General features: G+C 41.8%; 1 protein-coding gene across 20 annotated transcripts in view; it reads left to right on the top strand.

Annotated features, from left to right (window-relative positions):
• Positions 1 to 15166, top strand: part of DIAPH2 (diaphanous related formin 2) — a 503126-nt gene that overhangs the window by 103483 nt on the left and 384477 nt on the right. For all 20 annotated transcript variants that reach the window (XR_014784817.1, XR_014784816.1, XR_014784813.1 and 17 more), the window contains one exon: positions 8791 to 8905. Coding sequence is in view for 10 of the 20 variants with exons in the window: in XM_084813816.1 (XP_084669942.1) it covers positions 8791 to 8905 (115 nt within the window). In the remaining 10 variants the exon portion in view is untranslated. The remainder of the gene's footprint in view (positions 1 to 8790; positions 8906 to 15166) is intronic.

Raw genomic sequence — 15166 nt, forward strand, 5'->3', positions numbered from 1 at the left:
CCAGAGGTCTTCTCCAGGCCACGTAAGCCATTCTGGGGACCCTCATAGTGGGAAGAGACCCTGTTTTGCCCATCCATTTCCCACCAAAAAAATATTTTTTATTTTACCAGGCTTGTAACACTTGAATTCTCAAGCATACTCAGCCATCCCCAGGGGGAGGAAATAGAGGTAAGGCAGGCCCCTTTGGATGCCCATACCTCTTCCTCAAGGAAAATGGCTAAACAAGTCCTCTCCACGCTTACCAAGATCAGAGGAAGGCTCATAGCTCAGTGGTTGAGCACATGCTTCGTATACAAAAGGTCCTGAGTTCAATTCCTGATACTTCCAAGTAGGGCTTCGAAAGACCCTTCTCTGTCTGACCACCTGGAAAGGTTCTGTAACTGGATGGACCAATGGTCTGAATTGTCATAAAGCATCTTTTAAGACCCTCAGTTCTCCACTAAAGGGAAACACTGTAAGTCTAAAAGAGTTTCACCATTTTGTTAGATACAACAGCACAGTTAGAAGGAGGGGAATGGTCTGATCTGGGTTCAGTGGAAGAACCTTCCAATGTAAGGTTGTTTAATAAGGATGACTTTCTTCCCATTCTCCCCAAAGCTATGGTGTCTTTACATATTGATTCCTTCACTCAAGAACTAGCCAAGCCTCCTTCTAGAAGTGATGCCTTGTTTCCAGAGCCAAAGCCAGCTAATTTTGAAATTCCTTTTCCTTTGTCTATTGAAAAACTGGTTAAAGCTGAAAGAAATGCCCTCCTCCAAAGCGGGAAGGCCTCCATCCTGGAATAAAGGTATTACTCTTTACCACAGGGAGTTATTGAAGAACTTAAGGTGTCTTTGGTTGATGCTGCTGTGGCAGCCTTATTCTCGGGAGCCATGAATCCTAAGTGCATTGAAGCAGCGTTAAGGCTCGTGAGGCCACTGCCTTGGTGCTTAGGGCTATCTTCCACAGCTACCTTTCTTTTCTCTAGGGCTACCATTCTTTGGGTAGAGGATATTATTAACAATAAGGAGTTAGATAGTTTCACCCTACCTAGGTGTTTATTAAAACTATATAAGATACCTTTATCTTATATGCCACACAGGATTCCATGATTTATGCGGCACGTTCCGTTGCTGCGACCACAACAGCAAGATGTTTACTCTGGTTAAAACACTGTAATATGGATGCTTATTCCAAAGGAAACCTAGCCACCATTCCCTTTGTAGGGTCCCAGCTCTTTGGAGAAGAGGCCCTTAAGAATATCTTAATGGAAACTAAAGACAAGAAGAAGACTATGCCCACTTCTTCTAAGAAAGACAAAAGGAAACCTAACAGGGCCCCTTCTTCCTTTTGTTCCCCTTCAGCTCTTCCTTTTGGCCTTGTAACTATAAGTTCTCAAAGCTTATCTGGTTCTGAATCAGATTCAGACCTCTACTCAGAGCAGAACAGGTCCCTCCCAGTCCTCCAAGACCTCTCTACAACAGTTCTGACTCTCTTCCTGAATGTGTGGGAAGAAGGCTACAACACTTCACACGTGGAAATAGACAACGCTAGACACCTGGACTCTAAACACGATTCAGCATGGAGATTTTCTGACGTTTCATTCCATTCACATTAGAAGGTTTCTTCCCTTTCTAGGTCTGTCCACAAGCAATACCTGATGCCTGCACTGATTGCTCATCTCCCAGAGATAGTGGCCATAGGACCCCCCCCCCCCCCAGCAACCGTCAAGGAGGCTCTACACCGGGGGGCCTTCCTATCCTCAGTAGGCCTCATGGAGGCATACCTCCATGTTCCCAAATACAGCACAGGGGATTTCTGAACTGTGTCTACATAGGGTACCACCACCAATACAGGAAAATGCCCTTCAGCCTAGCATCAGCACCAAGAGTCTTCTCCAAGCTCATGCTTGCAGTGGTAGCTCACCTCTGGCTCAAGGTCATTCACAGCTACCCTTATCTGGACAACGTTCTTCTGAGGTCCACACTACAGACAAAGGCCTGTTCAGATCTACAGATCATGCTGTCCTGTCTCCAGGACCATGGGTTCTTAATAAAATTCAGAAAGCGCCACCTTGAATCCTCCCAGTCTTTAATTCACTTGGGAATGGTTCTAGACACCTCCGAGTGCATAATACATTTAGCACCAGACAGAATCTCCAAACTCGGACAAGTAACAAAGCCCTCCCTCTGACCCACTCAGCAGACCTTATGTTCGTAACACAAGCCTTTGATTTTTAGCACAAGCCTCATGGTTTCCTGCCATGGACCAATTTACACTCCAGACCCCTTCAGTGGCTCCTCTTCCCGTTTGAAACCAAATCATTCACAGGCACCACATCAGGATCAACATACCTCACTCAATCAGAATATCCCCACTTCTGTGAAAAGCGCTATGAAACATATCAACAAGCACATTCTTTCAAGAGCCATGTCCCATAATAGTGATGACAAATGCTCATTGCTAGGACCATCCCATTCAGGATCTCTGGCCTCCTGAAGTCAAGCACCACAGTGTAAACTGGTTGGAGCTCTGCGCAATTCATCTCTCCATGAAACATTTTGCTCAACATGTAGGCCCTGGCCATTTTTAGTAGGAGCAGGCAACATGACGGCCTTAACCCTTAAAGTATCAGGGAGGGATGAAATCAAAATCCCTATACAAGGAAACCTCCTACATCCTCCTCTGGGCAGAACACAACATGCAGGGGACCCTCAATACAGAGACCAACTTTCTAAGATGACAATTGCTCAATCCCAGGGGATGGACTCTAGAGCTGACAACCTTTCAGCTTGGGCCAACCTTTGCCATAATTTTGGCCCACTTGGTGGACCTCTTCGCCTCCCCTTTCAACAACCAGGTGTCACACTTATTCTCCAGACATCTGGCTCCATTAGCAGAGGCCATGGATGTGCTCCACTCTAGTGCTCAGAGCTCCATTCTGGCCCCTGGAGCCAGAACCTATGGTCCTCTTAAATCCAGCTGGTGCAAACAGGCCCATAGTTCCTTTCCTCGAGGACTGATGTTTTTGCACAAGAACTGGTCTGGCATTTGGACCCAGACTAGCTGCATCTAGCCACTTGACTACTGAGCACAGCTCCTTCCTCTCACTAGGCTACTCTACAAAGGTAACTAACACCCTGTTGTCCTGCAGGAGATCGTCAACCAACCGAATATATGAAATAACTCGGAAGGTTTTTCTGTACTGGTGTAGCAGGAAGCATCTGGACTGTTAGACAGAATAAATCAAGGAATTGCATCTAGACATGGGACTCAGACTGGTCGTGCGTCTCAGTTAAGCTCTCTTCTTGTCTCTAGACCATTGAGGAACCTGCACCTTCAGTGATTCCTCAGAGGGCTGGCACTGCTCTGTCCTTCAGTTATATATTGCTTCCCAACTTGGGGTCTGTATGAAATAGTATCAATAAAACAATAAAAGATATAAACAGTAAAATTTGAACAAACTAGATGTAATAGTATCAGCTTATACCAGTTCCCTTGTTGAGCTGTTGAGAACTCAGTACATTTTCTCTCTCTCAAGGTGCTATTTCTCCCAGCTTTAACATTGGCCCAAAGGGTCAAAACTAGCTATACTCTTCATGAAGGATCATCTGTGTTCATTTAACAAGGACTCTGTCACTCTTCGGAGAGCTCACAGAATGTAAGAGCTCGTTCTCCCTTCTGCCCTAATCCCTCTTATCCCTCTGAGTGGGTTTGGCATGTTAGAGGACCAGCAAAAACTACCTTAAAATCACGGAGGACTTGACATTCCGATTCCCTGTTCGTTTCTTTCCATCCTACTGCTTTGGGAAAGAAGTTCTTTGGTACCAGCCTTGCTAGGTTGTTCAAGGCATGTATCTTTGCAGCCTATGAGGTTAAAAAGCTTCTTAAACCTGCACACCCCACAGCATACTCCACCAAGGCTGCTTCAGCAGTTTTCCTCTACTATCAGTTCTTTTAGTGGACATCTGTATGGCAGCTACTTGGTTCTTATATCACACATTCGTTATGTATTACAAACTGAACAAATATACTTCGGCTGAAACAGTCTTTGGACATAGAGTATTCCACCAGGTTCTCCCTCAAATTTAGGCTTTGGGGTCCACCTTATATGATGAATGTCGCCTTGCACTGGATGGGAATGGAAAGTTGGGTACTTACCATGAAGTTCCATTCCAATTTGCTGCACAGGAGACTTCCACACCACACCCTGTGGCAGGCTGAGCAGCCTTATTAGTTACATTTTTCTGAAGGGAATGTGCCAATCCCAAAGACATGGGGTTTTTGTTTTGTATCTTCAATTGTTTCTACATTTTCTTCCTTCTTTATATCCGGCTCCTCAATCACTACTTTGTCTAGAAGATTGGCTAGAAAAGAACTGGCTAGGAGGAGCCACAGAGGCCAGAACCAAGGCAAAAAGCCTGGTCACATGTTCCTTGCCTGCCCTGGGCAGTGGAAAGAGTTAACAAATGATGGATGTCTCCTGCCCACCAAATTGGAATGGAACTTCAGGATAAGTAGCCAGCTTTCCATTTTCCATCTGAATATGTTAAAAGGCTCCTTCATGGATCACTGCCTTGTTGTGGCGAAGGGGCTTGCGTAACTCAGTGAAGCCATAAGCTATGCCGTGCAGGGCTACCCAAGACGGACAGGTCATGGCAGAGAGTTCTGACAAAATGTGGTCCACTGGAGAAGGAAATGGCAACCCACTCCAGTATTCTTGCCAAGAAAACCGCATGGAACGTATCACAAGGCTAAAAGATATGATGCCAGAAGATGAGCCCCTCAGGTCGGAAGGTGTCCAATATACTACTGGGGAAGAGCAGAGGGAATTTCCAAGTAGCGCCAGAAAGAGTGAAGCATCTGGGCCAAAGCCGAAAGCACGCTCAGCTGTGGATGTGTCTGGTGGTGAAAAGAAAATCCGATGCTGTAAAGAACAATATTGTTTAGGAACCTGGAATGTCAGATCAATGAATCAAGGTAAGCTGGAGGTGGTCAAACATGAGATGGCAAGATTGAACATCGACATCTTGGGAACCAGCGAACTAACATGGACAATTAATTCAGGTGACCATCATATCTACTACTGTGGGCAAGAATCCCATAGAAGAAATGGAGTAGCACTCATAGTCAGCAAAAGGGTGGGAAAAGCAGTACTGGAGTACAATCTCAAAAACGACAGAATAATCTCAGTACGAATCCAAGGCAAACCATTCAACATCACAGTAATTCAAGTCTATGCCCCAACCACTGAGGCCAGGGAAGCTGAGGTTGATCGGTTCTATGAAGACCTACAACACCTTCTAGAACTAACACCAAAAAAAGATGTCCTCTTCATCATAGGGGATTGGAATGCTAAAGTAGGAAGTCAAGAAATCACCGGGATAACAGGCAAGCATGGCCTTGGTGTACAAAATGAAGCAGGACAAAGGCTAATAGAGTTTCGCCAAGAGAACACGCTGATCATAGCAAACACGCTTTTCCAACAGCACAAGAGGCGACTCTACACATGGGCATCACCAGATGGTCAATATCGAAATCAGATTGATTATGTCCTTTGCAGCCAAAGATGGAGAAGCTCTATACAGTCAGTAAAAACAAGATCTGGAGCTGACTGTGGCTCAGATTATGAGCTGCTTCTTGCAAAATTTTGGCTTAAATTGAAGAACGTAGGGAAAACCACTAAAGCATTCAGGTATGACCTAAATCATATCGCTTATGAATATACAGTGGAAGTGAGGAATAGATTTAAGGGATTAGACTTGATAGACAGAGTGCCTGAGGAACTATGGATGGAGGTCCGTAACATGGTTCAAGAGGCAGCAACTCAGTCCATCCCAAAGAAAAAGAAATGCAAGAAAGCAAAGTGGCTGTCTGATGGGGCTTTACAAGTAGCTGAGGAAAGAAGGGAAGCGAAAAGTAAGGGAGAAAGGGGAAGATATATCCAACTGAATGCAGAGTTTCAGAGGATACCAAGGAGAGACAAGAAGGCCTTCTTAAACGAACAATGCAAAGAAATCGAGGAAAACAATAGAGTGGGAAAGACTAGAGATCTTTTCAAGAAAATTGGAGATCTCAAGGGAATGTTTTATGCAAAGACGGGCATGATAAAGGACAAAGAAAGTGGGGACCTAAAAGAATACACAGAAGAACTATACAGGAAAGATCTGAATGTCCCTGATAGCCATGATAGTGTGGTCACTGAACTTGAGTCGGACATCCTAGAGAGTGAAGTCAAACGGGCCTTAGGAAGCCTTACTAACAACAAAGCTAGCGGAGATGACAGTATTCCAGCTGAGCTATTTAAGATCCTAAAAGATTATGCTGTGAAAGTGCTGCACTCAATATGCCAACAAATCTGGAACTCTCAACAGTGGCCACAAGACTGGAAAAGGCCAGTTTACATTCCAATTCCAAAGAAGGGCAATGCCAAAGAGTGTTCAAACTACCGTACAATTGCGCTCATTTCACATGCCAGCAAGGTGATGCTCAAAATCCTACAAGCTAGGCTTCAGCAGCATGGGAACCGAGAACTACTGGAAGTACAAGCTGGGTTTCGAAGAGGCAGAGGAACTAGAGATCAAATCGCCAACATTCACTGCATCATGGAGAAAGCAAGCGAAACGTCTATTTCTGCTTCATTGACTACGCTAAAGCCTTTGATTGTGTGGATCACAACAAACTGTGGCAAATTCTTAAAGGGATGGGAGTACCAGACCACCTTACCTGTCTCCTTAGAAACCTGTACGAGGGTCAAGAAGCAACAGTAAGAACCAGACATGGAACATCCGATTGTGGTTCAAAATTGGGAAAGGAGTATGACAAGGCTGTATATTGTCACCCTGCTTATTTAATTTATATGCAGAGTACATCATGAGAAACGCCGGGTTGGATGAATCACAGGTCGGAATTAAGATTGCCGGGAGAATTATCAACAACCTTTGATATGCAGACGATACCACCCGAATGGCAGAAAGCGAAGAGGATCTCAAGAGCCTCTTGTTGAAGGTGAAAGTGGAGAGTGCAAAAGCTGGGTTGAAACTCAACATTAAAAAAATTAAGATCATGGCATCTGGCGCCATCACTTCCTGGCATATAGAAGGGGAAGAAATGGAAGCAGTGACAGATTTTATTTTCTTGGGCTCTAAGATCACCACAGATGGTGACTGTAGCCATGAAATTAAAAGACCCTTGCTCCTTGGGAGGAAAGCTATGGCAAACCTAGACAGCATAGTAAGAAGCAGAGACATCACCTTGCTGACAAAGGTCCGTCTAATCAAAGCTATGGTTTTCCCAGTAGCTATGTATGGCTGTGAGAGCTGGACTATAAGGAAGGCTGAGCGCCGAAGAATCAATGCTTTTGAACTGTGGTGCTGGAGAAGACTCTTACGAGTCCCGTGGACTGCAAGGAGATCAAATCAGTCAATCCTAAAGGATATCAACCCTGAGTGCTCATTGGAAGGACAGATACTGAAGCTGAAGCTCCAATATTTTGGCCACCTAATGCGAAGTGAAAACTCTTTGGAAAAGACCCTGATGCTGGGAAAGATTGAAGGCAAATGGAGAAGGGGACGGGAGAGGATGAGATGGCTAGATAGCATCACCGATGCAATGAATATGAACTTGAGCACACTCTAGGAGAGAACGGAGGACAGGAAGGCCTGGTGTGCTATGGTCCATGGGATCACAAAGAGTCGGACATGACTTAACGACTGAACATCAACAGTGTTAAAAGGATGAAAGGTATAGGTGCAATAACAGCTTTTTAAAAATGTAATCATAAACAATTTTGGTTAGAAATAATTTTCATTATACCCATAATAAATGAAGGGAATTAACTGTTTTAGGCTGTCTGTAGTGGTCTATTTGGAAAAGGGGCTGTAATGTTGGTTTTAATAACATTTGTTTCACCATGAGATCATAGCATGGAATGCTTTCCTTAAAAAACTTTCCCACACGTTAAGTGCCTGTGAAAAATAAAATGGAGAATTTTTCTTCATTAGGCATTACAAGGCACCTTTGTTGCATGCTTTGTATGGATTTGTTTACTGTTTTGAGCTCTACTTCACTGATTTAGGTTCCATTTATGAATAGGTTTATTACTATTCATTCTACTCTAGTAGCTGAGCAGCAGGAAGCTGAATGATGTGCATGGTTTTATATAAGTTCAGGACAGGAATTTCATCTAATAAAATTTCTGAAGATAATGCTTTCTGAGGTTCATGTACATTATGAATGCATAGCACAATACAATACACTTAACATTCTGTCATACTTGCAATTCAGATGTATAAACACCATTTATTATTATCCTATTGGACATGACCAGAGAATTGCATTTGAATAGATCTTCATTTTATCTACACATGAAATTACTGTACAATATAGCAATATAACTCCAATGTACTGAGTTAGATTCTGAAGAGCAAACAAGAAATAGAATAGTAATAATAATCCTTTAGAACAAATTCTGTCTCCATTCTGTGGACTCTGGAAGAGAAAAGGACTTGGAACATTTTTGCACATACATTAAAAATATTGAAAGTTACACACTCTATCTAAGCTTATTGTACCACCTTTGTGAAGAAGGTATATATCTCCTCATGCTTGTCTTCGAAATTCTTGTTTCTTACTTGATGAGGAAGATTGGAAACTATGATTGCTGCTGCCATCATATCCTTAGCTTGCTTTTAGGGTATACAGATTTAATAATCTGCCTTTGTCATGCATTTTGTTTTATTTAAATTCATAACCTGCACAGTCCCTGAGCTCAGAATGGGTAGAACATAATCAGTTTTCTTTTCCTTTTAGGTTGAACCACAGGAAATATCAGAAAATTGTTTTTGGGTAAAAGCAAAAGAAGAAAAATTTGAAAATCCAGATCTGCTTGCAAAGCTGGCACTCACTTTCGCTACACAGATGAAGGGTAATTATTTTTCTTTTCTTCAGTGGTCTGTCAGTAATAGATATGTGAATTGCTGCTGTTAATGTTGTTATACAATCCTTGTGTGTGGTGCTTTAATGAGCACATAAGCAAAAAAGACAAGTTCTTACCCCAAGGATCATACCATCTAAAATTTGAGAGGTTGGGGTGGGAGAGGGGGAAGACAAAAGAGAATGAGAAAAGATGGAGGTGAGGTTGACAAGTGAAGACTAGAAGCAAGTTAGCTATACATACATAGGCGTAGTTTCTCTAGGTGATGCGTACTTTGAATCGAAGGGCTGAATTGGAGAGGTGAGTTTTGAGGAGCTATTTGAAACAAGGGACAAAGTATGCAGCATATAGGTCAGTGATCTGCACTGTTTTTCAGGCACCGTCCCCGAGGCCACTTGTGGGCTTTTCCCGGGCTGTGAGCCTCTCCCCTCCCCTCCCCTCCCCTCCCGCCCCTTCAAGTGGCAATGCTGTGCACCGGACTTGGCTGGAGGCCTTATGGAGCCTCTTCTCCACAGTCCCCTCCACGTGGTCCAAGCAAGGCCTCATCAGTCACTCACCAGGCAGGCAAATTCTGACAAGCTCACTTTTTCCTTTGACTGATGTGGTTCTTTTTCTCATCACTGAGAGAGTGCTCTGCTCTGTTCAGTGCTGCAAAATTTCCCAATGCATGTCTACATTAGTCTCTCTTGCATGCCCAATTATCAAGAGCGCCCTAGCTGCCTCTTTCAGTCTACTTCAATAGCTAACTCAAGACACAGACAAAAGGATTCTTTTCAAGGCTTTAATCCTTTTACAACCTAATGACTCTTTCAGATGCTAATCACCAGCGACTAAGAAAGGAACAGCACTGGGGAAAGATAGCGGAGTAGCCTATGCTCCAGGTTAGGCAGTTGGTCCCCGTTTGAAGGAAAATCACAGGAAGACCCTGAACTTATGGGCTAGGAAGAGATCCTCTCTCTTTCCCTTGGGTCCTCGGGACATGACCGTTGCTTGCTTGCCAAACGAGCGCTACACCTCCTTTCCACGCCCTCTAACTGTCGTCGCTCCCTGCGTCGGTGTCGAGCGTCCACCAAGCCCCCCTCCAGCACTCTCTCGCTGCCAGGGTCACTATCTATCTCAGGAATGCTGGCAGGAAGAATCTCTGCCAGCTGCTGTGCTTGTGAGAGATGAGCACGCTCCTCTCCCATGGATTGCTGTTCCTCCTAAGAATCAGAACTGCTCTGGGGTTCTATCAGCTCAGTTTCAACCCTGACACCAATGTCCCCTCCAGCGCCTGCACAGTGCACCACTGCAGCTAGCTAGTCATGTTGCTCTTTACCTCTTGGGCTCCTCCCCCACCACAACTAATTGGCTGATTGCTTCTGCATTCTCCTCTCCCCCACACACCTAACAAGCCCAGATGCCTCTTCTAGTAGTCCAGATCACAGTAGCTGGCACAACACTAAAGCAAATAAGGGGAAGCTAGAGCTCCTGTGGAGAGTGCACAGCTATTGCAGATAGAGACAGTTTGTGAATGAAAGAGAGAGAGCTGCACTTGAGGTTATTGGAAGCCACCAGTGGCCCTTGGGCCCTGCAGTGAAGTATAGGTATCCCAGGCATTAAGACAGCAAGAATAATAACACAGAGTCATGTAAGGGACCAGTAGACCTTCAAGTAGTTGAGCTTGAGGAGTAAAGATCTTGGGCACAAATATTTTGTGATATAAGGTAAAGGTAAGATGGGCAAGTCCATGGAGGGCTTTGAATGTTAGGGTGAAGAGTGAATGATGTATTTCATTCTCAAGGACAGAATAGAATCCTAGGCTTCTGCATTTGCATGACAATTAAAATAGCTGGAATGAGACCTTTATTTCCCCACTCCAGGATAGAGGACGTTAAGTGTCTTCTTGTATAGGTTCAAATTGGGTTTCTGAAATGATAAACAGATGCCAGAAATAGGTTTTAATAAGCTTTTACTGATATGAAGTACAGTGATTTCAAATTTGCTTATTTTAGCCTTTGGATACTAGTCATATTTTTGTGTAAATTGCATAGCAGCTTAGTAATTGTGCTTCTGGGCTGTGCTAGACATGAATTTTCTCTACTAAGCTAAGGCAAATAACTGTCAAGTGTTGTCAGGTTAGTTGCAGCATTGCTTTTCCAGTCAAATTCAGTTAAGAGATCTCTACTGAATGCAACAGTGATATATCAAACTCTAATTTAGGCCTAGTTTCTCTTGTCTCCCCCCATTTCCTGTGTTATATCCAAATCATCTTATACTTATTCCTGTCAAAAATGTAAATGGAGACATCACCAAATCCTTATTTGGAAGGTTTGTTTTGTTAGTTAAGTTATGAAGGATTAAATGATGACCATACATTAGTATTAACTCAGAATAAATAATTTAGGTGGTAATTGTTATGAAGGGAATCACAAGAAGTATAGCACTAACAGGTCTAATAAACTGATGGCCACAAAGGTGGCTCAATTAATGAAATGGTAATGAATTATTAAAAAGCCTTCAACATTAAAAGTACTGCCAAAAATAATTAGTGTTATAATGTTGATTAGTGCAGATGTTGGCTTGTCAGAGTTCAAGCTGTGACATGGAGTTGCTGGGATATCCCTTGGTGTTCAAATCTGCTTTTACTATTTCCTTAACCTTGTTTTAATCGCTCTTAATTTGGGTACATAGAAGTTCAGCATTATTTACTGACTTCTAAATGTTCATGCTTTAACTGCTGTGAAACAAGAATTGTAGAGTAGTTGAAATAATAAAATGTTAGCCATCTACAGGGTTTATAATTTTGTTACAATATACTATGTTGCAGTGGTTGACACCTGAGGGTTAAAGTTTGTGATAATTCCTAAGTGTGTGTTTCCTGTCCATATACTACTGTGTGACTATGTCTTCATTATGTGTCTCTTAAAGGGAAATCAGTAGTTCTGCCACCACATCAGGCAGAATTTTATGTTGCTTTCAGAAGGTGCAATTGTGCAAATGTAGAGGTACATTTATAGCCTGGTGAGTAGAAAAGAGGCAAAACCCTTGACTTTTCCCCTTAAGACAGTAAGCATGTTTGGGAACTATAGCTACCATGGTGTCGGTTATTTTGAAGTTGCATCTGTAGGTTTGTGTAGACAAGATGGTGATTGTCAGAACCCTTGACTTTTCCCCTTAAGACAGTAAGCATGTTTGGGAACGATAGCTACCATGGTGTCGGTTAATTTGAAGTTGCATCTGTAGGTTTGTGTAGACGAGATGGTGATTGATAGGTACCATTCGTTGTAATGTTGCTTCTTGAAAAGTCTGAAACCTAGTTCTGGCAAATGCTCTGATACATTTTCCTTTTGTTAGATACTATGAGGTGGAAATCTCACCCACCACCCTGCCTGAAGGGGAAATGTAAACCTTTGCACTTTGTTTTATGAAAGAGCATTGAAAGTGGAATCCAAATGAATGCAAGGTATTTTGCCTACCAAATATGTTAAATTTGCTCTTAACTCTCTGCAGTTGCCTTTAATTTTTGAAGTGACTTTAACCTCCCTAACCTACAGATTTACCATATCACATACCTAATTACTGAGCCAAAATACTGGATAAAAGAATTAGATAATTACTGACTGTAATGGGCCAGAACAGAAGTGGCCGAGATAGCACTACTGCAAAGTTGGGCTTTACTTTAGATATTCTGCACATTACACTCCCAGGATATGGGCCACCAGGCAGGTCTGGAAAGCAGTAGCCAACCAACTTCAATTTACCTAACTGCACATATTCAGCCCACTTATCTGGGGCAATCCACACATCTTGATAGTCAACAGAAAGTTAAATGTGGAAAACTTGAGTCGATATAGTTTATTTCTTGTCACAGCTCCTCACCAAAGAAAATGTGTTCAAGCCTTCGGAATGTAACAGGATGAATTTGGCTTACCTCCTACAGCAGCCTGGCAATATCTACAACTTAAGGATATGTCAACAATACGTTCATAACCCTAAAACAGGACATGGGTTATGCGAGGGTTGCTTAACCACTAAATTTTCCAATAGCTTTAAAATTAAAGCAATCCTTGACAGTTCCTAGAATCTGTTTGGAACCTCTAACTGAACTTATACCTGGGATACATCATCAAATCCAATAATTTTCTTTTCCGACAGTCTCATTATCTCCCTCATATCATTAAAACATTCTTCACAACATTCTTGACTTGACTTGTTAATAGCCACATTTATTAATTTTTTTGTCTGGATCACATATGATTCAGTATAGCTCTTCAATCAGACAAAATGTCTTGATCAGCCTGGAGGTAAAGTAACAGTAGTAGTTAAGGCTACTTTGATGCATAAGAGAACCTTTGATTCCCAGTTATATGCTTAGATTCCTCTGGTAGGAAGGCAATAGTGCCATATATCAACCATCTAGCACTGACGTGTTATTATGCTGGTAGTGAGTTTGAAAGGGGGAATGAACATTCTGTGTCAATAGATAATTGCGTAATTTTACTTTCTGTAAATCTGTAAATGACCAATGAAAAAAATGTTCATGGTGCTATTCTGTTTTGATTTTGAAAATAATAAGATTTGAGTGAAACCAGAGTTGTAATTATCAGGAATGGATGTAAAGTACAAAATGTGTTAGTCACAATAGGGCTAGCAAAGTTGACTGTTAAATGGCTTCTATTTAACTTACCATTCTTTTGATAATTGTTATCTGAGACACACTTCCTAATAACTGAGATTGGCTAAGTTCCAAGACGATGGAAAAGGTTGTCTAGCTTCTCGCATATTCACAAAACAGGCTGGTATTCTCATTAAGACATTTTTTCTCCTCTGAATAGTGTTTTGAGGAGCTAAAAGGAAGTAGAGACTTATTAGTGCCACTGTTGTTTAAATTTCTTTGGGTCTGTTGGATTGTAGAACACTTGTGTACAGCTGCAATGTGCCTAGAATTATAAGGTGTTCCTCATTTTACAAGAAAAATCTTGTTTGTTCATATGTCCTTGTATTTGATGGAGGAAAGATGCCTGCCAGAAAACACATAGTAATTATACGGTTGAGAACTATAATTGGTCAAGCTTTACAAGGATGTGTTCGCTGTATGTTATCAAACATGTGTTTCTGTGCTACCAGTGATGGTGTTACCAGCAGTTAAACAGGAATCTGTATTTTCCATAACATGTGAAATGACCGTGAGATAAGTGAGCAATGTGTAACAACTATTCTCATGGAGCTATGCTTTGGGGAAATTCTTTAAAAACAAAAGCAAAAACCAGATTGTCATCTTTCAATACAATGTAAATAATTGCAGAGGAGGAAAAAGTTGATGGGTACCTGAATTATATTTGACCTTATTAATTTTAATTGTAGATTATTTAATAAAAGCAACATTATGACTTTGCAGGCTACAATATTCTTCATCCTTTTAAATAATAACCTTGTGAAATGTCACATACTTTGCTATGTTGAAAGAGTGCTTGATGTATTTAAACCCTTCTTTGAAGGTCAATAATTCTATTAGACCCTTTTTGTCAGGATTATGTTGACAGAAATTAACTGTGTAGCCAAATTTTAACTGATCGTGTAACTTAAAAAAAACAACAGCTAGTAATTTGGCTGACCTAAAAGATAGAAGAGGGGACTATCAGTTATACATGGGTAGGGCCCTTAAGTCGTTTTTGTAATGAATGTTAGTTATTATTATTTTAATTGTTATTTTGTTATTGAATATATATTCAATATAGCAAGGGATTGTGTTATTAGGTTACGTTCTAATTATATTCTGAGTGGTATGTCCCACTTTTTTCTTTTTTATATATATTACCGAATGGCTGGTGATGGGTAAGCAATAAAGATTTGGATATAGTTTGTGAAAATTACCCATAATGTAACCAGGCAAGCAATTCAACTTTTGGCTAATACTGGTAGTGGCATAATATTTTTACTTTGGTTAAGTACAAAGCCATATCTTCTATATCTTTTCTCCCTTCAAGGAAACAAGGCCACCTAGATTGGAGAAGGCTCTGCCTCTGAGGCCTTGTTGAGTCCTGGAGGAGGTGAGGCTTCCCTCTCTAGCTCTAGTTAGACTTCCCGCCATGTAGCAAGATGCAAACTTCGTCCTTGACTCCTGCGGCCATGTGAGAGCTGATTTTTTTTTTTAAAAAAAGAGGAAATAAGAAAGACATGATAATAGGATCATGAAAACCAGTCTAGCCTTTCACCCTCCTGGTACATAGGAGGCTGCTCGAAATTATAGAAACATGTGGGAGAGCTGTC

Source organism: Heloderma suspectum, chromosome 9, assembly GCF_057233095.1.
Source record: "Heloderma suspectum isolate Gila_16-S chromosome 9, 16-S_ref, whole genome shotgun sequence".
NCBI lineage: Eukaryota > Metazoa > Chordata > Lepidosauria > Squamata > Helodermatidae > Heloderma > Heloderma suspectum.